At 34.7% G+C, this 19,640-nt stretch overlaps 1 protein-coding gene across 1 annotated transcript; it reads left to right on the forward strand.

Moving 5' to 3' along the window:
- Nucleotides 1-987: 987 nt before the first annotated feature.
- Nucleotides 988-8,776, forward strand: LOC134853256 (protein Wnt-8a-like). Its single transcript, XM_063869229.1, has 6 exons — nt 988-1,039; nt 1,463-1,574; nt 2,316-2,442; nt 3,420-3,775; nt 4,352-4,501; nt 8,499-8,776. Exons 1-6 carry the CDS (start codon nt 996-998, stop codon nt 8,763-8,765), a joined length of 1,056 nt encoding a protein of 351 aa, XP_063725299.1. The 5' UTR covers nt 988-995; the 3' UTR covers nt 8,766-8,776.
- Nucleotides 8,777-19,640: the final 10,864 nt, after the last annotated feature.

Below are 19,640 nucleotides of genomic sequence, written 5' to 3' on the forward strand. Positions count from 1 at the left end.
GACGCTCAGAATTTTGAAAATATTACGGCTCAGAACTTCGGAGGATCCTTTGAAAATCTTTTAGACAGATCAAATAAGCTGGAAAAAAAACTGTTGTCAATCTTTTTGAAAAGTTGAACAATTTTATTTTCTGAGCTTTAGTTGAATCCCAAATTATTGTGCAACAAAAAAACATGCTCTTTTTGCTGAAATTATGGAGAAAACGTCAAAATACAGATCTGTTCTTATGATAATTTCTGACTTCTGATTTTATTTTTGATGACACCTTGGGAAAACTTTCCATTTAATTGTATATTAGGACGACAAGTGTGCTATGTATCAAACTACATCAAAGACAGATAGGTCATTTGCTTCAAAAAACACTTTGATAGGTATCCTGTAATTAGCTTCCAATCATTATCCAATTAAAATATAAACAACTTAACTCCCCCTCGCGATTAAAATACACCAACTATCGGATAATTATTATGTTTGCAACTACATTTCAAGTCAATCTTTTCGTCTTTGAGGCATAATTTTCTAAATCGATCGTTTGAAGTGAACAAACCGATTACAGATTTTAAACCTGTCAATAAACAACGCTAAATTTTTTTATTTCGAATTTTACTGACGGAAAAACGTAGACTTTGTTAATAAGTAGACTTCAAGTCGCCAACTTTTATTGAATTTTTGATACTTTCAAATTGAGAAATTTGACACTTTCGGTCTAAATTGGACACCTTTCTTTGTATTCAACAAGGCATTTGTAGCCATTATAAACACCTTTGTTTGATTATTTCTTGATTACTATCTAATCTTAATTCGTAGTTCAAAGAACTCACCTTTATCACTTCAAAAATTTCTTAACACTTACTCAAGTCTGTTCTGGTGTTTTTGTGGTTTTATGAGTTTTAGTACCTGTAATTAATTACAAAAAAAGTGTTTCAATTTGATTGAGTCTTTTATTTAAAAAACTGCGTCTTATTTCTGACAGACTATTAGAAACTTTTTCCGACATGATTTCTTTCTCAAGCCTGCATCATATTCTCCATATTTGGTGGTAAGTCAGCTCGAATAAATTTTTTTGTAAAAAAAGAAGGAAGTTTCCCTAAACTAGGAAGGAAATTGTAGCATTCTGCTTTGCTTTTGGTTATAATTTCTGTCTTTTTATTTTAATTTTTGAGGACACTGAAAAAATTATCAACTGTTATCAGTTATATTGCGTTAACAAGTGTGTTCGGTAATATTTAAAAAGTTTTTTGGTATTTAACTTTGTTTTAAAATATAGTTCAACAGAATGATGAAAAAGATAGACAAAAATGTAGTTGAATTCTTTGTTTACATGGCATTCGATCTCGTAAAAAAATAAAAGGGTCAAATAAAATCATCGGAAAATTGTGCAGTCAACTAGATATTCAGCTCTCAAAAAAATTCAATATTTTAAATTGATTTTTGAATCTTATTTTGTTTTTGATGTTTTCAGGTTAATTTCCAGGCAACCAGAAAGCTCCAACTCGCCCTTCGGTTTCTCGCCTTTTGAACCCACACACTACGAACAGAAACTGCTGAACAAATATGGAATCAACTCTTCCTTGGTGAGAACTCCAAATACTTAAAAAATAGCAAAGTGCTCGGTGAAGCAATGATGAGTTACTTAACTCTCGGTCTCTCAGGCGAAAGGTTGGAGGTTCGAAACCCATCGTGATCCACGCTTGTTGACTGTCGGCGTAGCAAATTTACCCAGCAGGGAAACATTTTTAAAAACTGGTTGCATTTATTTTTTTACCCTCAACCGCTGTTATGCGTAGAGAACTGAACAGCTCATTTAAAAAAAATTTTCCTCCGCGTTAAAGATAGACTGGCCAAAAAAAACAGATTTTTGCAGGTTAAGAAAAGGTTTAAAATGATATTTTGTCATTATTTTGGGACGTTTGAAGATCTGGATTTTTTTTTGTGGGGTTGAAGGAAACGCGGAATCAGATATGGAATCGAAGTTTTCAAAATTTATTGAAAGTTTTGTCTTCCAATTGGAAAATATCAAAATTTGGTCGCGACTGTCTGATCATAAAACCACAACCTCGAAACGGGAAACTGGAAAACTCCTAGCTCTCTCACATCACTAATAAGATCTAATGTCAGGAATATTTTCTGCGCCGCTTATTAATTCCCCCACCCCCCCCCCCCCTGATCAAGAATAACATTAGTCGTTTAATTGTTTTTCAGCACATAAGCCAATCTATAAAAAGCTATAATAAGCCAATATATCACAAAGCCATGAGACGGTTGAAAAATTCTGTGTTTTTGCTTGCTTACCATTTCTTTTGTTTTCTCTTCAGATAGTTAAGGCATCTTCCCTGGCTAGACAAGAGTGTCGCGAGAAGTTCCGGAGTGAGTTCTGGAGTTGTCCTGACTTCGATTTTTCAGACCAAGAGACAGTGCGCACTCAGCTGGAGTCGAACTTAGGTTGGTTGTTGAAAATCAATTTAAATCTTTATTGAAACCTATATAAATACGGCACATTTATATTTCATCAAATCACATAAATTCCTTGATGAAATCAAACTTTTCAGCACCTAGTTGTTTCCATTTGTTCCTTGATGAAATCAAACTTTTCAGCTCCTAGTTGTTTCCATTTGTTGTTCTCATCATTGAAATTTACGAAGAACTTTGTATTCGGGCGTGTTTTAGTTTTTTTCCACGCAAAATCAGGTACCACAAATAATCATTGTAATGGGTCCAGTGATATATCACATTGAACCTTTTCAGTCGTGATCTGAATGACAATAATAAATTATCAAGAATTTGTCCCAGTGTCGATAAAAACTGGTTTAAAATTTTTGAGCTAAGTATAATTTCGAGCGAGTAACGCTATCGAGTAACGCTGGTTTTATGAAAAAAATGAACACGCTCGTTTTATAATTTCGTTATACGCTATATTTTTATACGTTCAGGATTAAAAAAATGATTTTACTTTCAACTTTTTGGATGTTTCATTTAGCGCTTGTTTGGCAAAAAAGTTCTAAAATTTTAAAATAAGGGTGCAAAAAAAAATTAAAATTTTATTTTTTTTTGTTTGTATTTCAGTTTTTGATGACAAATATGTCAACCATGCTTAATTCACTAATTTTTTACGCGATCGTATAATTCTTGAATCACACCGCCCACTAAAAACGAAACAAATTTGAAGAAAAGTAGAAAAAAAAGTTTTTCAATGAATACGGTTGTAACAATCTGCGCTACTTGCACTGCAACCGGCTGTCCTTGTTTTCTCCTAAGTTTGGCTCAGTTACCTCCAAAATTTTTCTCATACGCTCGCAGCAAAGACTTCCAGGGCTGATAATTTTTCTACAAAATGACTGCTGCAAGTTTGATTAATTATTTTTTCAGTGGCTTATGATTTTATTCTTTATAGCTCCGAGAAAGAATTCCTATAATTTCAGAAACTAGGGAATCCGCATTCATCGAGGCAATGCAAGTGGCTGCCGTCGCATCACTTGTTCACGAGAAATGCACCAACGGAGACATCAAATCATGTGGTTGCAACGCCATGCGTCCGGATTCCGACGTCGACAGAACTTCTGGAGGTTCCAATGATGCGGAGAGAAATGACATAATTTCAATCAGTCGGATTCCCTCTCAGTTCCTGAAATCAACAGCACCTGAAGATTGCGAGGATAGTTTCAAAGTAGCCCAGAGATTTGCCCGGCAGATGTTCGAGAGACCTCTGGAGTCATTGTCAAGTGAGGACCCGCTGGCTAAGTCAATCACACTGCACAATTTCAAAGCCGGTCGAATGGTAAGTGAACTTAAGTTTGTTTGTTATAGTTTTAATAGCTGAAAAATTATGAAGAGCAGATTATGACTTATGTGAGTTGTTGTAGATAGTTTTTTTTAAAGTTTAGTTTCTTATTTTGATTTAATTTTTTTTTAAATTACTATTTTTGTACTTTTTGGTGGTTGCTTTCTTTTTTTGCGCAATGTTTGGTCCGAATGGCTAATTTTTTTATTGCTGATTCATTATGTTTTGTTCATTTTTCATTAACATCACTTTTCACTGCTGTGCAATTTTTTCTTTAGAAAGTATTCTTCTTTCTACCGTTGTTCCGATTTTCCTTGAAAAATTTCTTCTTTTTCTACTGTCTTTGACGTCCATTATGAGTCCAAACTGTGCATTCTGTGCATTGTAAGCGGATTCCGCAACAGGCCAAAATCAGATTTGTCGCGGAATCCGCAACATTGCTACTTTTCTTTGATCTTCTGTGCTGTTTTGGATTCCACAAACTGTCTCTGGAATCCAGAAACATACAGACACAAAATTGTGGTCCTATCCAGTGCAATGTTTGGCCTCGTGATGTCTTTATCTTTGTTGCAGGCACTGAAGAGTGGGGGTGGGGGGAGTGAGAAGCGGTGTCGCTGCGTGGGTCCCAGTGGCTCCTGTGTCACCACCGTCTGCTGGACTCCAATTAGATCCCTCTCCCAAACAGCACTCCACTTGAGGAGTCTCTACCACAGAGCTGTACAGGTAATACCCATGTAATACCCATGTAATTACTATCTAATAACTATGTAATAACTATGTAATATTATTAAAGTAAAAGTAAAATGTAAGAATAAAACATAGTTATATTGTGAAAAAAAAACAGCCAGTATAACAATTACTAAGTAATACTAAAATGTGAGAATAAAACATAGTTATATTGTAAAATAGTGTATAAACTTACCAGATACTTGGATGTGAGATAGCTATTCTGTTTCAGGTATTTCAGGTTACGTTTTCATTTCTGATCGGACAATTTATGAAGTTGGGAAGGAACTACGACCTAGGTTGAAAAAAGGCTTGTAGGGCGCTTGGCGTGATATCGCATTGTGGCCCCTGTTAGTTGCGAATAGCGTTTAAAAAGCGTTTGAAATAGGTTTTATCAGCTTTTTTCTATTCAGAAGAAGTGCATCTATCCAGGAGTAGACAAAACTGAATCGTGCTCAGATTGAATTGCCAGTTTGAGTTTTTAATTAAGCATCACAGAAAAGGATCCCGCACAGAGCGCCCACGGATTTTTATCGATTATAATGGATTCCCGAGAGACAAAAATAATCAGGGATTCGACCCCTTAACGACCCAAAGTGTCTTCCCTTTGAACTATTTTCAGATATCCAACTTTGGCTGACAGATTCTAAAATTATTTCTAAGGGCGCCAATATATACTCATTTTAAGAGTGGAGCGCCCAATTTGGTCGAAAAAAAAACTTTTGATAATCCACCCCCCCCCCTTCCCCCGAGAAAACCCTAGATCCGCCCCTGATCCATCAGACAACCAATTTAGTCGAAAAAAAACTTTTGAAAATCCGCCCCCCCCCCCCCACCCCGAGAAAACCCTAGATCCGCCCCTGATCCATCAGACAACCAATTTAGTCGAAAAAAAACTTTTGAAAATCCGCCCCCCCCCACTCCCGAGAAAACCCTAGATCCGCCCCTGATCCATCAGACAACCAATTTAGTCGAAAAAAAACTTTTGAAAATCCGCCCCCCCCCACCCCGAGAAAACCCTAGATCCGCCCCTGATCCATCAGACAACCAATTTAGTCGAAAAAAAACTTTTGAAAATCCGCCCCCCCCCCCCGAGAAAACCCTAGATCCGCCCCTGATCCATAATATTCCATTGTCCTTAACAGATGTTAGATTCAGACCACGAAATTGATTTAATTGCCATTATAATCGATTATAATTGATTATGTTTAGCACTGAAATTGATTATTTTTGCCAAAAAAATCCATCATAATCGATTATTTTTGATTTAAAAATCCATTGTAATCCATTATAACTGATTATAATCCATTTTGTAATTGGAACTAAATTAGTTTATTTTTGCAGGAATTTTGTCAAATATATGCAATGTGTTTAACTAAATCCATGGCTCAACGTCACTCCCTCAAAAAAAATTTTATCTCCCCCCAACTAAAGAGGGGCGGGGGGCGGTAAACTGGGGATGTCAATCATTAACATCCTCCCCCAAAGTCTACCAATAAAGGGGGGGGGGGGTGCTGGGATAAAAGTAGACTAGGGGTAGGGGTGAAAGTAAACTGGGGGTGTTGTAAAATAAACTGGGCAGGGAGGGGTGGGGGTAAAAGTAATGGGGGGACTAAACTGGGGGGTGGGTAAAAGTAAACTGGGGGTGTAAAAGAGTAAACAATGGGGGAGGGGATATTAAAAAAAACTGGTGGGGAGGGGGGAGTAAGCCGAGGGGGAGAGTAAAGAGAGTAAAATAAACTGGGGGACAAAAAAGATTATATTAAACATAAAAATATATAACTTTTAATATGAAATGTAAATTTTTTTGAAACGTATTACGTAGTAAGTGCAGTACACAAGAAATGAGATAAATTTGAAAAAAAATTGTAAATTTCTGAAATAACTTCTCGAAACGATCAATTATATTTGATTATAATCGATTTTAATGGATTATATTGGCATTAAAAATATAAGGATCATAATCCATTTTTAATGGATATAATCGATTGTTTTATAATTTTATAGACACTGGAAATATTATGACAAACTAATCCATTATGATCCATGGGCGCTCGGTGCGGGATCCTCAAAATCATTTGAACACTTGCCCTAATCTGTGGGTCTATCAGTCCTTCTTGCTGAAAACTACTACATTTTGGTTGAAAACAACTAAAACAAGGATAGCCTGTTACTGTGCAAGTAGCACAGAATGGTCCGACCGTAGTCAACAAAATACAAAAAAAAGTTTTTTTTTCAAGTTAGTGTCGTTTTTTGTGCGTGGTGCGAGTATGAGAATTGAACAAAAACCAACTTTACTTACTCGAGAGTTAATTTGGCGCTTAAAAAACTCAATACTGCAACACTTTTCTCAATACTGCAACCACCTTTTTTTTGATACTGAACTATTGATATGTCCTTTCTCAACAAAACTAATTGAAGTTAGATTCTGGACTAGCAGTAAATGTTAACATCAGAAAAACAAAATCAGAAAAGACAATCTGAGTAAACTGAAAACCAAAAGTATTGCATGAAATTGCAGCACTGTATGTGTGGTAGTCATTAAAATAATCAGCAATCGAAAACTGTTTTTTTGCTCGTCCTTGAAGCGGAAGATCAGTTACGGAAAAAATGGACGTTTCGCTGCAACAAGTTTGTTGAAAATGCCAATCCATTTCTCCAAAAATTTGTTGAGTGAAATTTCATCTTGAAGATCATTTTTCGCACAGTTCCAAATAGTCATAGCAATTTTTGAAGCCACGCGTCGAGCACTTCGAGCTGGTTCAATGTATTGGTTCTGAAAAGAATCGCATTTTTGCTATAAGGGCTCTTTGCTATAATGGCTTTTGAAATAACCCAAAAATCTCAGATCCAACTATGCTCAATGGGTATATAAAACAATGGCTCATCTCAAATTAGATAAACTAGTTAATTTTGCATTCATTTTTTAGAGGCTCACTTGAGAAGAAAAAATTACATGGTAAATTATGCAAGCTGCCTTTTTGTAGGTTTGAAAGGTTTAGTTGCACGTCTAGTTTTTACAGATAGTAGCGAGAACTGAATCAGTAAATCTTTTTCAGGCATCTAACTAGTTCAAGCGCGCGTAAGTTTGTTGAAAAATTCGGCCCGCTAATATTAAAATTTTCTGAAACGACTTGGCTAAAATTTCTTGCTTTGAAATGGGCTGAAGTGTTTTTGGCTGTAATATTTGAACATGTGTTGGCATATATTTGGAATACGAATATTCAGGGGCGGAATTAGGGGGGCGCGGGGTGGACGCTCCTTCTTTCAGGTATTCGACCCCCTGCCGACCCAAAGGGTCCCCCCTTTGTACTCTTTAGAGATATCCATATTTGGTGACGGACCCTAAAATTTTTCAAAAGGCGCCTTTGGCGCCAATATATACTTACTTTGAGGGGGAAGCGCGCGCCAAAAAACGCAATTTTGTTGGTCAAAATTTTCTAAAAAGTGACTAAAAACGCGTTTTTGGCCTGTTTTCAAGATTTAGCCTGCGGCGCAGAAAATTTGACCAAAACAGGGTCTTTTTAGTTTTATTCCAGTGGTATAGCTCGGAAAATCGATTCGGTGGATCGGTCGACCTAAAAAAAAAGGTCGAAAAAAATTTCGAACATTTTGAAAATCCGCCCCCCCCCCCCCCGTACCCCTCGAGAAAATCCTAGATCCGCCCCTGCGTATATTATCCTCCCCAATCCTCTAAGTAAAAGGCTTTTATTCATAGACTTTATAAAACAAAAACAAATGAGCTAAATTACTCTGAATAAAAAACCATCCCAAGCATATACGTTTCTCGAAAGTCGGAACAATCAGTGCTTCTTTTGGCTATTTTCACAAAAAGAAATTGTAAATTCATGACTTTATCTTGTATTACTGGCTTATGATCGACTCTCATATTTTTCCCCGTTTTTTTCTTACCCTCGTTTTGCAACTCGGAGGGGGTAATGTTTACTGCATACTATAACAGGAATTTTTGAATCGACTATTGTTTTTTTTTCAGGTTTCTGCATTGCCGAATGATCAGTCGCCACAATCGGAATTGCGAGTGGATTTCGTGCCTGAACTAATTCCCACGAGTGAATCCGAACTGAAATCAAACCAACTCGTGTTCAAGACCGACTCCGTCTTCTCTTGTTTGAACCCGGACGCCCTCTGCAAACCCCCTGGGGTCAAAAGGTCAAAGGAGTACCCAAAAGGACTGAAAAGATGTAAAAAGTGCTGCACTGGAACTTACACAACTAGCGATAACAAAATTGTATGCGCATAAAAGAGTTCAATGACCTGAAAGCTCAATTCTTCCAAAGGTCAAACAAAATTAAAATTAAAAGATTGAAAAAGTCGAGAGATCAACGGAACATAAAATATTGAACAAGCCGAGAAGTCAACAAAATTTGTTTATCTGAAGAAATAAACGCCAGAAGTCAGTTTTTATTCATCACATGGAACTGTAATAAGTTCATTTGGAAATTCGATACGCAAGAACATATCCCAGATTTAAAAAAAAAGAAATGTAAGAGTTATATAAGTTCAATTGGGCTGTGAACAACCGTGATTTCATTGTACAATATTTTTCTTACCCTTTGTGATAATTGACTTCCGATTTTGTATGTTGTTTTCTGTCCAGGCATAATCTTTAATTTAAAATATCTCGTGCATTGAGTGCGCGAAATTGTTTTTTTCTTTTTCTTCTAAATGATCGGTTTTAAGCAACACATTTAGATTATGATTCAGTGTAGCTCAAAATTTTATTTGGCGTAGAACTGATGACACCAGGCAAAACAAAACTGCTTTTTGTAAAAAAAAGTAATTTAAAATAAAAGTTGCATACAATAAAATCATTATAAAGTTGTCAAACAGTCAAGTTTTAAGAAAAAAATTGAGCTATGATACTTGGTGAGTGGCTTCGACCAGACATGCAGCATTCCCTCGTTATTCTTACAGTTATTTGTTAAAAATAATCCCTTAGGCTAACTGGACTGGCTCTTTGAAAAAGAGGGAAATTACTTGTACGACGTAGATTAAAAAAAAGACTTGCATTAGATCCAGTCTTCAAAGAAAAACTTCAAACATGGGCTTTTTTGCAGCCAAAAGAAGAACTGTGCTTGGAAAAATTAGTCAAAACCATGAATTCAAAGATGCTTCTAAAATCGGTTTTCGACTTCTACTTTATAACTGTACATTTAAGATAAAAATGTAAAGCTTTGGATATAAGCTTGACACACTTTATTCAATCTTGGCAGTTTTAATGAATAAGACCAGGAGCACACCATTTTGCACAGGAAAATAACAAGTGTTTCATTAGAAGTGAGTTTTGAGGTGTTTTTGAGCCTTGTTGAGTGCATTATATGAGTTGTGCACAATACTCCCTTCTCATTTATTATTTTCCGATAAAATGGACCACCTGTTTGTGACGCTATCTTTTTCAGCTTGACACTGATGCTGATTGTACTCTTAAATTCCTGGTTTACAACTGATAATTTTTTGAAAATTTTTATTTAATGGTGATATGATCTGTAAACTGATCAGATAATACACAAATTTTCATTGCTCAATTAGGAAACATAATTGGTCATTATTTTCTATTTTATAGTTTTAAAGCTTAATAAAATATATTTAAAAAGTTTGAAGCGGAATAAAGTGCAGGTCTCAATCCAGTCTCGAATTTGATCAAAATTTCGGAAACTACTCGACGAGTATTCTTGTTTTTTTTCTTAAACCTTTATTTAAATGAAATTGATCGCTGCAGAAGATCTTATCTATTCAATTAAATCTGCAGCAGATGGACAGATGCACCAATATATTGTTTCAAAACTGCAGCGAGATATGTTTTAGCACTGTATATTATTGAAAACTCTTTCTAAAAACCAACTGTTTTAAAACTAACTGCCATGAATGTACTAACGGTACTTTTTCCGCAAAATTTATTGGCGAGACAAACACGAATTTTGAGAATTTACAAGCTTTATGGTAATCTTTTCTGCGAAGTAAAGTAATTTATACTAGGGTGGTCATAAAAACAATGCATATTTTTGACTAAAAAAGTTAAATACCTTTTCTCATTAATCAAATTGCTAAACTTTTTTGTGAAATACGATGTCTCAGATCCTTATCTGAAAATACGCCAAAAATTTATCAAGCGTTACAATTTGAATGGAAGTTTTGATTTTCTAAGTGGACAAACAAAAGAAAAAATTCAGTTTGTTTGATACTGTATTTTTTGCTTAACCAATGCGTTTTTTGATTTCTGTATAAACAGATGAAGCAGATTGAAGCACAATCTGCCATCCTTTTTTCCTGTTTCCTTAAAATTATTATAAAAATTAGACAAAGAAGAACAACCTATTTACACTTTTCAATTACTCGCTAATTTGACTAAAAGAACTATTTATTTATTAACTTTTCAGTTATTAGAACTAGCCTTTCCAATTTCGGAAATAAAAAAAAATTTTTTTTTCTATTTGGTAGCATGCGCTTAAAACTGTTAAAAGAAACAAACCACAATTTTTAACCTCTGAAATTTTATAGAAGATTTTTACTACCCGCACCGAAGTTTCTCGGAAAAAAATAGATTATATTGAGAAAATAATGCCGAAAATATTGCCATTATAATCGATTATGTGTAACCAATTTAAGCAACATTTTCTATTATAATAGAAAGAAAATAGATTATTTTCATTAAGAATATATTGCCTAGTAATTCCACTGAAATGTATTTTTATCTCCACATAATTTTTTTTGCCCTGAAATTGCCATGAAATCGTAATAAAATTGATTGTTTTTGCCATAAAATTGCAATAAAGTCTATTGTTTTTGCCATAAAACCGCAACAAAAACTATTGCTATCGCATAAAATTGCAATAAAATCGATTATGTTGTCAAAAAAATTTGATTAAATTGTCAGAAAAATTGATTTCTGGACGAACTGCAAAAATATAAACTTGAAGTCAAAATTTAGGTCGATTTGGAGGGATGTCAACTGGGTAAATTCTAAAGTCATATTTTGGCAACATTTTTATGCTCTTTAAAACTTTCACCTTCGGCCTGAATCGCCGTCGGCCTATTGTTTTCTAGACCCGTTTTATCGACATGTTGTTACGGTCCTGTAATCTCATGACGACATTCGTTATATTTCTGAGAAATAGCCTAGAATTTTATGACCTACAGTTCTTTATTTATATTTCTGAGAAATAGCCTACAATTTTACGACCTACAGTACGGTGGTGGTCTTACCAGCTGTCGTCATATTTTCCGTAGCTTTGAATTGAATACTGAAATTCGAGCTCTGAATTGAATACTGTTATTTTCTCGCAACCGTAAAGTATATTATAGATTATATTGAGAAAATGTTGCCGAAAATGTTGCCATTATAATCGATAAATAAACCCCGGGGGGTGGGGTAAAGTAGTAAACTGGGCGAGGGTAAATAGTGAGAGGGGCGGCGTAAACTGGGGGGGGGGGGCTGGTTAAACTGGGGGGGGGGGGCTGGTTAAACAGTAAAATGAAGTATTAAACTGCGACGAATTTAAAAACAGAGACCAAAAAGTACAGAATTTTTGTTCTGAAATGTAACATTTTATGAAACGTAATACGTATCAAATGCACTAAACGGGAAATAAGATAACTTTGAATAAATTGTAAATTTCATGAATAACCCCTCGAAAAAATCCATTATAATCGATTAAAATCGATTATAATGGATTATATTGACAAAAAAATATTAGGATTATAATCCAATTTTAATGGATTATAATCGATTATTTTGTCATTTTATTGCGGACCATATTATGACAATATAATCGGTTATGATCCATGGGCGCTCGCTGCGGAAATCTATTATAATCTATTATAATTCCAATATAATCGACATAAAAATGAAGTTTTTTAATGGATTTTTTTCTCCATATAATCGATTATTCTACTCTGCGACCACAAAATCGCCAGATAATTGATTATTAAAAGAATAGTTTTTTGTTCGACCACAAAATCACCAGATAATAGATAATAATCGGAGAAACTTCGGTGCGGGTAGCCATATACAACAGCTTACATTTTTGTTCTGCGTGGTCTTATTAGTTCCATACAAACCGCTTTGCCCTATACGAGCAGTCTGTTTGGCGTACCAGTCTATAAATTTGTTATAACCCAGTCTATAACTCTGGCGCAAATCCGTTTGATGCTGTTTTTTTGCTACCAAGACAAACTCAACTAAAAAAGTTTGCCATTCAAAAGGAGAAAACTATTTCTATTTAAATATCATAAACTTAGCTCTCTTGTTTAAAAACCGTACTAACTCATTTTACTTGATGTCGCTCCACCCGTTATTTCACTTTATATTTGCTCTTCGCTATCAAATCAACTTCAAATGGCTCAAAATATCAAAACCAAAAAAATTTAAGTGTTTGGTTTTGTTTTATCTGAAAAAAAATTATTAGTTGCAGCAAGAGTGCAGAAAATCTGAAGGTATGTGGTTGCGTTTAATTTCAATTTTGGTGATAAAGTTTTTCATTGATTAGATTTCTCGGGAAAGAAACGTATTTTCAAGAAACTTGGAACATTTCAAGACAGTTTCTTCAGTTGCAAGTTTTAACCAAACTATTATAAAGTTGCCTCAATTGACTGGGCTCAACTAAAAAAAGGTTAAAAATTAAAAGTTAATTAGCTTAAATAGCTTTGTACTTTTTAAAACAAAACTAAAGATCACATGTACTTTTTTCAAGTCCCAGTCGCCACTCGAAAACGATTTGATCATTACTCATTTTGTGCTGTTTCGGGTGTTTCTTCCTACGCACAAAGTCAAGAGTTTTTTTTATCGTGTAGAAAAAAAAACAAAAATATACGCCAGCCCTCTTTGTTAGTTTTTTCTTTCAAAATAATTGTAGACAGAAATTTCTCTGAGAGCAGTTAAATATTTAGCTTTTTTCTAGTCAGATGCAAATGTTTCATGTTCAAAGAGTTGGAATTTTTTTGATGAGTCTGCCCAATAAACGGAGAAATATATACACCAGGATCTAAAGATATAGCTTCAAAAAATTGTTGGCTACAACTTAAAAATGAGGGGAGAGCAGTAGAAAAGCCCCAAACCCGTACCGAACAAAAAAAACCTTTGGATAGAAGTTTTGTAATGTTAACCAAATCTAGTAATTTGAGTTTTATTTTGAATCCACCAAGACATGATTTTCGGCTAAAATAAGCCTAGAAACCAGATAAAAAACGAAGTATTCTAAAAAAATCCATGGCTTACTTATCCTTTTTTGGATACGGAATTTTCAAACATTCTATGGGCCCAATATTGCGTTAAAAGAGCATTGGCTGAGAGTTTAATCATTTTTTGAAAACTAATAACAATTTATATCACATTAAACTTGCAACTATTCATGTTTCGGAAAAAAATAGCATCTCTTTACAAATTCGTCCAAAGTAACTGAACTTAAAAGAAAAGCAGACTATAAGAAGCCTTTAGTTGCGTTCATAAAATTGTCAATTAGCAGCAAAAAAACTTTAGCTTGTGAGTGAGACAATTAATTGAGAGGGTTCTGAAGAGACACAAAATTGCTTTTAACACATTAATTTGCTTTTTTGCCTTTTTCTCTGAAATGTTTTGTTTTTATTTGGTAAGAAAACATCTGGCACACACGTGTATACAATTCACGTAAGAACGGAATAAATAAACATGAATGTAAAGTGAACAGCGCCAAACATGTAGTACGCTCAACTGTTCTGTAACGATAGTTTCGTGCGTTTTATAGGCAATTGCAACTCAAAAATGTCGACATAGTTTGCACATAATTATTTTCTTTGAAACCTTTGCATGGTGGCTGAGAATTTTTTCACAATATCTATGCCTTACTTTATAACCTACTGTTAAAAAATGCTCAATATTTCAAAAAACAGAATATGAATCTATGCAAAACTCTATTTGTCCAGAAAAGTTTTATTAATCGTATTTTTCTACTTAACGCAGCTTTAAGGAGTTTTTTATACGGCAAGTAAAAGCGTTTTTTGTTAGAACAGCAGACTTTGCTATATATAGCAGCAGTAGTTTTTGCGCCTTATATCTTCTCCTCTCACCTCGTTTGCCAATTTTTAATCACTCAATTTCATAAACACATGTTTTTTACCCTGTATAATAACGCAGATTTTTTTGGACAAAACCCTCTCTAAAAATTGCGTTTCCTTCTGTTGTAACACATTCATCTTTTATTGTTACCAGGTAATCAAGGGGGATTTTGCATGGTTAAAATCGTTTTTGAGCTAGGGAAACCACTGATTACTTTAGCCCTCCTCAATTGTTATCTTTATTACGTGTCTGCCTGATTATTGAGCTCCTGTTTTTTACCCAGATTAACTTTGGAGAACAGTTTTTCTCCTAGTGTGCTTGAGATTATTGTGCGTAATTGCATTGTTTTTATCCTGTCTAACGCAGCATGGAATCTAGCGATCAAAAAGTTACCGTTAATTTCAAAGGTGCCAGTAAAAAAGTAGCCATAAAAGATGCCACCAAAGTAAAATTGAAGCGTTTCTTTAATTGCGATGTAGACTACTTGGAAGAAATAAACACGCGCGAAACTGTATGTATCGAGGATGCGTGTACTGATTTGATACCTGGATCTAGTTATGACATTCAAATTGAAACCGCTCAAGCTGATATCAATGCAAATCAACAGGATAAAATGCGAAACTGGCTCAGCCTAAACAAAAACAAAATACAGCATGCATTAGTTTTAAGCGACGCCGCTTACAAGGAAAACGCTCAAGAGTTTCTCGAAATGAACTTGTCAGACCATGAATTCAAGTCATTAGTTGAAAACAAATTTGGTAAATGCCGGTTCCTAATAGCTGAAACTGAAAATGATAGCACCGTATACGTTGCGTTCAGAGGAACCAACGATTTTGAAGATCTTCTAGCTGATTTCAGTTTTTGGCAACAAGAAGCTCAACGAAACCCATCATCAGGGTCATTTCATTCCGGATTTCTTGAAAAAGCGGAATTATTTCCTCTCAAAGAATTCCTTTTGAGCAACTTCATCCAACAAAAGACGCTCGTGTTTTGTGGACATTCTTTAGGCGGCGCAGTATCTTCTATAATTTACACAGAACTTGTGATTCTGAGACATAGACTTGGAAATACGATGTTTTCAAATGTCTCAAACATAACTTTTGGTGCGCCCTTGTTCGCCGATACAGACTTCAGAGAATACCTTACCAGTATTAGCACCAACCTTGAAATGTATCACTTTGTTGTTAAAAATGACCCAGTTCCCAGCCTATTGAGTTTCGGAAGTCTTCTCAAAGCACTGCAGAAACTTCAGCAACATAATGGTTTATTTCAAAGAATTGTTACGGCGCCGACGTTTGCGGAATTAGTATCAAAATTGAAGCCTTACTTGAAATTTGCATTGAATATAATGGTTGTCGCTTCTGAAGATGGTTTGCTGCCGGAAAATTATGGAAAAGCAGCTAGATTGGCAAAAACTGTCCTTCAGCTAGTAGATACTAGCGAATCGGAGACTGTGAAAAGAATGTTTGTTCCTATTGGAAATTTCATAATTATCGACAATCCAAACGTTCTATACTTTAGTCATGCCCTTCAAACTAGACTTGAAACCGAACTCAATATTTGGGAAAATGTAGGAGTAGAATGCTTATTGAATCACAAGACTTCAAATTACAAAACCAAAATCACAGTTGCAGAGATCTGTCACATGGGATCTTTTGACACCAAAAAATTCAAAGAGGACGGTGATTCAGAGCAGCGCACAGTTGAGCGTACGACCGAGTTCGAGCCTACAATATCACATGCGGACCTTTGTATGTTAATTCGCGATCAAAAACTTAGAGTTGCAATTGAAGGGAGGCACTTGACTTCAATTATTCTGCAGGACTGTCGATTCCATTTCGGTGGTTTGCATCTTGACGCAACACAAGCCGAAGTGAAAAAACTTTCTGGTAATCCAGGTGACGATCGAGTAATAATTGAGCAGTTGCAAACGCAAATCAAACCCAATTTCTCGCCTCTGGGTTGTAAAATTGAGGTTGCGACACAGTTTGGTAGCTGTGAGTACATTATCAACCAAGATAGAATTCGAAACCTTGAAAGTATGTCTGCTATGGAAATATCGAAACATGAGTCGGTTTCACTAGTCATTAGAAAATCAATCCAACGAGGCATCGCCCTCGCTGAGATTAGAGGCGAACATGCCCCGAATGACCTTCTCATTCGAAAAATTTTCGAATTGGCCAGTCTTTGCTTAAATGCTGCAGAAATAGATGAATTTCAATGGTTTCTACGGGGAAACTGTGAGCAAATTCTTTGCGATGAAACGCAATACACGAAAGTGGAAAACTTCTGCATGAAAATTGAACGCGCAGTTAGCACTCAAATTCAGATCGACATGAACAAAACTAACAATTTTTCTGAGTTTTGGCTATGGCTACGTGTGAGTAGCGCGCTTGAGATGAAAAAGCCTAATGCAAATCTTGGTTCTTTTTGCTTGTTGTTTCGACTTTCGATACAAAAGTAACAATAGTTTTGATCGGGGTGGGTTTTTCAATGGGTAATTAGCGCGCTTGAGATGAAAAAAGGCCTAAGGTAAACCTTAGTTATTTTTGCTTTTAAGTTTTAGCACCCTTTTAATTTCAGAATGGGGTTACAAAACCGGGATGACCCAAATCTTTATTCATACAAATTTTTTCACAATTTCACAAGTGTAGAAAGTTGCATAGAAGATCCATGATTAATACTTTGCCATTAAACTGCAAGACCAGCAAATTTTCATGTACAGACGTACTTTCAGTAGATGATTGTCAAAAACTAACGTTCAAATTTTGGATCCCGTGATAAGCATATAGTTTTTATATCTTCATGCTCTTCAATACAGCATGCAGTAACTGACCAGAAGTAACTTGAGTTTTTTTACGAGTATCTCTATTTCTATTGATGAGACGCAAAAAGACCACAGCCTTTCCCCTAATGGCAAGATCAAACAGCTACGCAGATGAAACGCGAAAAACAGCTCGACCCGCTCAAATTTGATTGAAATCGAAAAAAAGCTATGTAAAAAAACCCAAAAATAATTGAAGCCTAGACAACAGAGGTTAATAAGAGGTATATGTTTGGGCTGATCAAGGGGTTTGCCTATACTGACCTCCATGTATTAAGGTATGTTAAAAGCATCCGGTAAACAGGCTATGTATTAAGATAGGGAATAGGATTACCTATGTATTGAAATAGGTTATAAGGTTTCATAAGATACAAGACTTGAGATGGTAAGATGGTAGGTTTCATATGGTGAATTTTTCGGCGCCCGACTTTTCCATGTTTTATGATCCTCGGCACTAATCTATTACGATCGTGTATACATTTCTCAAGGTATTAAAATTGGTAATCCATGTAATAAGATAGGACATACCATGGTGACAAGTCTTGACAACAATTGGTATGATCAATCATCCATGCAAAGTCTCAATTTCCCTACCTTAAAAGGGTTGACAACAGGTTGTCTGGGGAAACAAAATATTTAAGATTAAATGTTCCGCTCCTGTGACTAAACTGGGAAAAAATTAAAAACCCCTTTATGGTTGATTGATTTAATGTCCCATTGAATTTTTTACTACCCAGGTATTATTTCATCGCATGAGAAAGGATGACAACTCCCTTTACCAATTACTTTTATTTTTTTTTAAAGTTTTTTTCTCCCCATACTCCTCCATGAAATAAATAAAAAACTAAAGTGCAAAACGCTTTCCAGTCAGATTGAAAACTCAAATGTAATAAAAACATAAAAAGCATCTAATCAAAACTGCATGGATTTTCAAATGGAATTTAGATATGAAAAAACATATTATATTTAATTTCGACCAATCAATTTTTTTCAGCAATTTTTTAGTTTCAACCCAGAGTAATCTTTTATTCTGTCAATATCCTAGCTATGATTGGCTTCAATTCTCCGTTATCATTTTAATTTTAACCTTTTAAAAAGTCTTGAAATATATTGAAACTTTCAAAAAAATTAATTTCGAAATTTGTCATTTCTTTTGCTCTGGTAAAATTTTAATTTCGGCTCTCTTAGTTTCTGCATGTTAATTGTCCTTTTTTCTCAAAAAATTTTTCAAAAAACTATAAAAATTACCAGAAGTTCTTTGTACTTTTTAAAAATTTATCTATTCTATCGACAATTCATTTGAATGGGGGACTATCTCATCCAAATTCAATCAAACACTTGATTGTATTTTAACAAAAAAATAGTTTCTAAAGTTAGTTTTGTTTAAAAAAATAAGGAGCTTAAAGAATTAAATTACATAGACAAAAAAAATGTCACTGTAGCGCATAATTATTTTTCATTGCAATAATTTACATTTAAAAATGAAAAAACAGTATTTTAACATGAAATTACTTATAAAGACAAAATATACATATCCAACTTTGCCGATACTTTTTTGTTAAAAAAGAATAAAATGATCTTTTTTTTACCCAAAGAATCACAAACCAGTAAGTTTTGTCCAATCGAGCGAAATGCTTCTTGATGGTAAGATGAAATGATTGTTTCAAAACTGGGTTTTCATCAAAAATAACCAAAAAACAATTTCTAAAAGCCTCGTACCAAAAGTGACTGCTATGATTTCATCTCATTTTTTTTTTTAAAAAAACCATTGCGAGAGTGATCGGTTTATAAACTAGTTTTTCAAGAAACGTTTTTGCTTTACCAGTTCGATGCTTGGGTTTCTTTTTTCCAAATGCTTCTTTTTTTCCGATTGTTTTCATACTGTTTTTGTTTCAGCAACTTTTGTATTTGTTTTCAGTTTTTCCAATCACTTACAACTTCTCATTTCTTTGGAGCCTAAATTTTAAATATGATTCTTCCAATTTTTTGAAGATGGAACAAAATAGTTTTATAAGAAAGGGGATTTCAGCGCTCGTAAGATTTTGTAAAGGAGCACCAAAACTTCTTCCTAAGTTTTCTTGGGTATCCACGAAAAATGGGAAAACTTGGGTTGTGAGCAACCATTTGATATGAAATATCAATCAAAAGAGATTATCCAAAATTTTAGGGATGAGATTCTCGCTTGGGTTTCCTACGGTTAAAATAGTTTTGTTTTATGCTTGTAGTGTCTTTTAGTTCTATTTTGATGCTATGGAAATAGT

The sequence above is a fragment of the Symsagittifera roscoffensis genome, chromosome 8, assembly GCF_963678635.1.
Source record: "Symsagittifera roscoffensis chromosome 8, txSymRosc1.1, whole genome shotgun sequence".
In the NCBI taxonomy this organism is placed as follows: Eukaryota; Metazoa; Xenacoelomorpha; order Acoela; family Convolutidae; genus Symsagittifera; species Symsagittifera roscoffensis.